Source organism: Pygoscelis adeliae, unplaced genomic scaffold, assembly GCF_000699105.1.
Source record: "Pygoscelis adeliae isolate BGI_AS28 unplaced genomic scaffold, ASM69910v1 Scaffold326, whole genome shotgun sequence".
Lineage (NCBI taxonomy): Eukaryota > Metazoa > Chordata > Aves > Sphenisciformes > Spheniscidae > Pygoscelis > Pygoscelis adeliae.
Genome location: NW_008824937.1, coordinates 286,766 through 293,171, shown reverse-complemented (window position 1 = coordinate 293,171; position 6,406 = coordinate 286,766). Strand labels below are relative to the sequence as shown.

General features: G+C 49.4%; 1 protein-coding gene across 1 annotated transcript in view; it reads left to right on the top strand.

Moving 5' to 3' along the window:
* Positions 1-6,406, top strand: part of WDR59 (WD repeat domain 59) — a 46,007-nt gene that overhangs the window by 7,864 nt on the left and 31,737 nt on the right. Inside the window, exons 5-9 of the mRNA XM_009325361.1 lie at positions 858-895; positions 3,015-3,103; positions 3,565-3,681; positions 4,636-4,713; positions 5,741-5,897. Coding sequence (XP_009323636.1) covers positions 858-895; positions 3,015-3,103; positions 3,565-3,681; positions 4,636-4,713; positions 5,741-5,897 — 479 coding nt within the window. The remainder of the gene's footprint in view (positions 1-857; positions 896-3,014; positions 3,104-3,564; positions 3,682-4,635; positions 4,714-5,740; positions 5,898-6,406) is intronic.

The following is a 6,406-nucleotide window of genomic DNA, read 5'->3' as shown; positions in this document are numbered from 1 at the left end:
TAGTGACACCCTAGGGAGGTAGCCCTGCGGTAAGGGCAGCTGGAAATTCCCCACGTAATTTTTCATACAAAATAACTTTTTGTTTAGGCAGAAATTCTTAGAGGAAGAGAGAGGTGCAGTCCATTCCAGAAAATGTTCTGCTTTTCAGCAAACACAAAAAGCCAAAGACAATATTCCTCATTTTCACTGGCATTTTTCATGAAAGGGCAGGTGAATTCCCGAGGAGCAAGGTCAAAGAGCAAATTATTGCCCTGATCCGTGTCCTGGCTGCTAGGAGTTGTCATGGTGCCGCACTGGCTCCTGCCACCACGGAATTTGGTCTGTAGAGTCTGCACACAGCTGGGCTTATTTCCTACTAATTTTGTTGTTATATGCTAGATGTGAAGTCTTTGCTCTGAAGTCACTGCTCCATCTGCCTTGAATCAGGGTCTGCACAGGCTTGACAAACCCATCAGTGGCATTTGTCGAGTTTTTCCACAGCTCTGTTTGTTCCTTCTAATCCTCCTGGGAAAGGCTGTTTTGTTGCTTCCTGCAGCAACACTTTGCGAGTCCAGTGTTTCCTTGCCTGCCCAGTTGCAACACGCCACACTTCACACGTGTTTCTCCTCCCTCTAGTCCCCTTCAACTCCATCCTATGTCCTAGACTTGCTGCTGTATGTGGTGGCAAGCCAGGATGGCTGTTGTCCTCCAGCCGGTCACTTTTTTCTTTATTCCATTTAACGTGGTGTATTTTGGTAAGCCGTTAGCTCCCAAGAGGCAGCAATAAAATTAGTCCTGGAATAGCAAGGAGCTCACTGGGGAGGCTGGACCTGCTGGGCTATGCTGTGGGTACTCACATTAGCCATGCTGTGTTTCAGAGACACCAGGAAGCCTACAGTCTCCCTCTCTGCGGTCGGTAAGTATGACGTGTGTGTGTGTGATGTAGGCATTAAACAAGCCTATTGTTGTATGCCCCTGCTGTTATTCTTCCCTCCGAGGGTGAACGTGGCAGAGTACAGAAGTGCCACCGTGTGTGATTGTCCCGTGTGGTAGCAGCCTGAGAGGCTCCGGTTCGCAGCTCCTTTTAGAGGAGCAGAATGCAGAAGGGATGTGGAGCCTTTGGAGGTTCCCAGGCATGGAGGGCGGTGGTGGCGCTTGGGCTCTGTCCTAAAATTGGTGGACAGTCACATAGCATTTGTGCCTTCTAGACATGAGTAGCTTCTTCCCTGCTAAACCACCCTCTTGCACTGCTTGTCCTGTGTTGTCTGTCTGCAATTTCTCCATGTCCTTTTATGTTTGATTGAATCAGCTGAGAAACTAAATCGCACCCCAGGCAGCGGTGTTGAATGCTGCCGACTGCCAGCCTGCCCCCTTACTTACTGAGGGGCTGGGTACATTAACCGGCTGTATCTGCTTTCCTGCTGCACCCTCAGCGTGCAGGCAGCTGCAGCGGTGACACAAAGGTGCTCTCTTTGGGCTGCGCTTGCTCTGGAAAGGCACTTGTCATGGCTGTTGGCAGTGCGACGTCCAGCCGCCCTGTAATACCGCCTGCTGGCAGCTCAGCGGGCAGGCAGCTGCAGCGGTGACACAAAGGTGCTCTCTTTGGGCTGCGCTTGCTCTGGAAAGGCACTTGTCATGGCTGTTGGCAGTGCGACTGTCCAGCCGCCTGTAATACCGCCTGCTGGCAGGTGCTGTGTGTCAGTCCTCACCGGCTGCGTGTTGGAACTGGGCGAAGTACAGATGATGAGCAAAACGTCCTTTTCCTGAGTTACTGTCCCCAGTATTACAGCAGTCCTCGCAACGTGTGTGTCTCATGCTCTGCTGCTAAGATCTCCTTAGGCTACACATCTGCAGTGGCTCCCCCTTCCCTCCCAGCCAGCAAACCTCTCTGTCACAGTGATGCAAAAGACTTACTGAATCAGAGAGAAGCAGTGTTCGGTTCTGGCGCCTGGGATGAGGTTTCACAGGTCAGCTGAGCCAGCCCAGCAGCCAGCTCCCCAGGAAGCTTCCTTCCTCCCATGCCCGATTCTGTTTAGTGCTGGTCCAGACATTTGTGTACCCTCTAGTGAGTGGATCAAATCAATCAACTGGCAGCCTATTTGCAGCTTTTTTACCCCTGGATTAGCTTTTTGCCAGGTTGTCAGGATGAATCTGCTCACCGTGCAGCAGGAGGTGGGTAGTGAAGGTGGGGAATAGCAGCAGGCTGAGATCCGTTTAGCTTTCTTATGGACCTCACCTTTCTGATAGCTTAATGTCTTGAAAATACTGGCAGAGTAAGGAGGGACAGAATATGTATTTCTCTTACAATATCTGAACAATCCACATCAACTGAAGCTATATTTTGCTGCTTATTAGAAATAACCAACCAACTTCTGATTTAGGCACTTGACTGAATCCTTTCTCATATCATATAATCATATCTGGACCATCATCCAGTTTCTTTACAATGCCATTGATGTCTTTGACTTCTGTGGTGTATTTTGACGGTTGGGCCTTCTGGTCCACCCAGTGAGTCTACCTCCAGCTGGCCAGACACGAGGTCCACCTGCACTGCAGCCTTCTCCTACACCTGTATTTTAGTAATAGATCAATAACACTGATTCCCTGTATAGCATCAGATAGTATAGAAGGTGTTGGGGAGACAAAGAAATCTATCCTTGAGCACCTGGAAGTAGCTTGAATCAAAACAGAAGGGATTTGGGAGGGGGCGATGAACCTGCAGTTCTTGTTTGGAAGAAGTTGCTCCATCTGAACTAATGGACATGAGCATTTTAACCATGGCTAGAAATTGCGATGAAGATCTCTAAGCACGTAACTGGAACACTCTTGCTTTGAGGTCCTCAGGACACAAACACTAAGCTGAGGAATCGGGAGTTAATCCTTTTCATGCCATCCTTCATGCTGGCTTCTGGGATATCTTTCCTCTGAACTGCCTTTCCTGTGCTAAGAAGGGCAGCTCTAAGCCCAGGTCAAGGGTCTGTTGTGGCCACCTACTTTATAATCGCTTGTTTTGACCTGCTCTGTTTGTGCTACAGCTGGAGCTTCCCAGGTCAAATGGAACAAGAAAAATGCCAACTGTTTAGCAACAAGCCACGATGGAGATGTCCGAATATGGGACAAAAGGGTGAGTTGAGGGTCTCTTGTTCAGCCTGTGCATATTCCCATGTAGCCGATACAGACATCCCTCTGGTCAGAGATAAATACCGAGAAAAACATACTACTTTATCCCAAATCTCTCTTGTGGGTTGATTTAAACTAGAGAGAATTGGGAGTCCGCGAGCCTGAAGAGAGCATGTAGATAGCCTCCTTCCCCAGAAACCGTGCCCATTAACATTTTGCTTTTGATCTCATAGTACTTAACTGTTTTACTGAGTATAAAGCATGGTTCAGGGCTGCGCTCGGTGACTGGAATTTGCCACGCCTTCACAGGACCCTTCCTCCAACTACTTTTGCTGAGCTATTTGCCTTTCCCCAGCAGGAGGGTGTTCCACCTCTTGCCCTTGTTCAAGTGTCTCTTTTTATGCCAAAGAACTAGACCAAATTTCAGGAGTCCTGTGCTGAGAAGGCAAATGTCTCTCCTTGCAGAAACCCAGCACTGCAATAGAGTACTTGGCAGCTCATCTCTCTAAAATCCATGGTCTGGATTGGCATCCTGACAATGAGTATACGTTGGCCACTTCCAGCCAGGACAACTCTGTCAGGGTAAGTGTTGCTTCTGGGACTCCTGCCTGGGAGATGTCAGGGTGGTGGAGCAGATCCCCTTCTACTACTGCTGAATTCTTGGGGAGTGCTTGCCATTGGCAAGATCTGGATCCTTGTTTTTTGATTTCTGGCAGCCTGTGTGTGTTGAGCCAGGGGTGCGCTTAGGGAACAGGCAGAGAAGTCATTGCAGGATGGGTGCACATATGTTTGCCACGTATCTGTGGTGGTTTGGGCAGTACTGAAGCTGAAAACAACCGCCTCTGCCTATTGCTTGCCAGAAGGGAGCTGGCCACACATGCCAGAAGAGCCTTCTCCCCAAAACGCAGTGTTGCCAGCCTCAAGCTGATTACAGCAGCTTGGAGGGAGACACACTCCAGGCCCTGGGGTTCCCAAACTTATGTTGAATTGGGTTATCAATAAGAGACTGCCTGCAAGCATTGCTATGCAGGGCCTTTTACTTGGGGGGAAATAGTGTGCTTTGTATGTCAGCCAAATGGAGTTCATTCACATTTAGCTAAGCTCTGAGGCAAATGCAATTGATGTGTATTCTAGCAAAGCAAAAGGTTAGATTCTTCATTACAAAATTAGCAGTAACAGCAGGGTGGGCCTGCCTCCAGTCTGGACTGGCACATTGGCTGGGAGCCTGCAATGTACCTTGTAGCTCTGAAAGCCCAAGCAGGCTGCCTGTATCCCTGCTCTAATTACTCAAGCTATGATCACTGTGAATATGACCCCAAGTCACTCGTTGTCTGAGGGATGCTGCCAGATGCTGATAGCTTGATATTTGTCCTTTGGGGCCATCTCTGCTGTTAATGAATGGGATTACTAATGATGCTGTGGGCACCCTGGCATGTTTTTCGCTCTATTATATCTGCAAGCCACATGGAAAACTGCAGCCTGAAAGTATAGCCAGCTGACTCCTGCCTTCGCTTGTCTTTTTGGGTTTTTTTGAAGTTCTGGGATTACCGTCAGCCTCGGAAATACCTCAATATCCTTCCCTGCCAGGTTCCCGTCTGGAAGGCAAGATACACGGTGAGTGAGAAACTCCCACCAGCCCCACTTGTGCTGTGAGAACAAATGCACAAAGAGACATTGAATAAAGAAGAACTGCTGAAGGGCTTCTCACCAGTTCTACTGCTGGACATGATTAAGTTGATTTTAAAAATCCCTCTCGGTGCTTAAAAGGCCTAGAAAAGCAATGTCCGTGATGGGGGCACTTGGGAAAAGGAATGACTAGTAGTGCGAGATCCCAGTCTTCGGCATCATCCTCCTGGGGGGGAAAAACCCGGGTGCAGGTGGTTGGCTCTGGGAGCAGGAGGCTCAGAAAGCGGCTGCTGCTCTCGCTGTCCTTTTTTTTCCACTCAGCTCCAGTATTGGTATCTGTTGCACAGAGCAATGCAGCGGTCTTCTGTCCTCTCCGAGTGCCTCCTCTACCCCCAAGGCTTCCAAGTGTGCTGTAAAGCACATCAAATCCAAGAACTGTTGCCTTTTATAGAGCAAGCACCCAGCCATGTGAAGCTAAGGCTCTTAACATCAGGCATATCCGTTCTCTTCCCCAGACATCTGAATGTGGCCTGAAGCCAGTGCTGTGCCTTGAGTCTTTGATCCCCTTTCCCCATCCCCATGGTGGGGGGTGTAGGACTGGGTTCCAGTGTTCCTCTGAGTGTCGTGACCCTGAGCAGCTGCTGGGGCTCAGTCCCCAGGCAGCAGTTCTGGTAGGTCCAGGCAAATTGCCGTAAGGATCCCATGTGAAAAGTCAAGGGTGAAATCCCTCCAGCCTCACAGCTGAAAAGTGAGGAAGCAGCAGAAAGAAATGATTAATCTTAAGTGAGCTGCATTGACTATCTCAGTGTACTACATCTTATCCCTTGTAAGACACTGTTTTTGCACAGCAATTGCCTTGGACCCTCCCAGTTTTAAGCCTGGTTCTGTTTTGTGCTGAGCTCCTTTAAAACACACACGTTCTTGTTGGTGGGAAAAGGGAAAAATTAGAGTGTGATAACAGTAGCATGGGAGCATAATTCCCCAAGGCTAACTGGAAGGGTGTTTCTCTCTCAAGCCTTTCAGCAATGGGCTGGTGACAGTGATGGTCCCCCAGCTCCGGCGAGAGAACAGTCTCCTTCTCTGGAATGTCTTTGACTTGAACACGCCTGTCCACACTTTTGTGGGACATGATGACGTCGTGCTGGAGTTTCAGTGGAGGAAGCAGAAAGAAGGTGAGTTCAGGGCTGGGTGTGCTCTCTCCCCTGCGCTGCGGCCATTGGCTAACCAGGGGTGTGGAGGCCTGGCTGCGATGCTTATGCTATGGCCATTTAACTCTTGTCTTTCCTTGGAGCAGCTCCTACCCACTTTCCTGCGCCCCCCCCTCAAGTTACAGCTGTTTTGTACTTGTTTTATGGCACTGCCCACAGAGGCATTGCCCTGTTGTTTACATGCTAACAAAGCAAATCTACCAACTGTTGACTGGGTCAGTGGTGAGTCCTAATTGTTTCCACTCTCCTGTGAGTCTATTTGTAAATGGATCTTTCAGAATAAATTGTACAAACTATTAGATGGGTGCACAAGCACAGGCACTCTCCCCCTGCTCAGAGCTGCAGGCTAACCAGTTAACCCCTCACATCACTGCCTAGATCAGCAGCCTCCAGCATATCCCAGACCACAGACCCAGCGAACCCACCTTATCTGTGTGCTGGCAATGGCAGGGCAGGGGGGAGGGTGGGTGGGA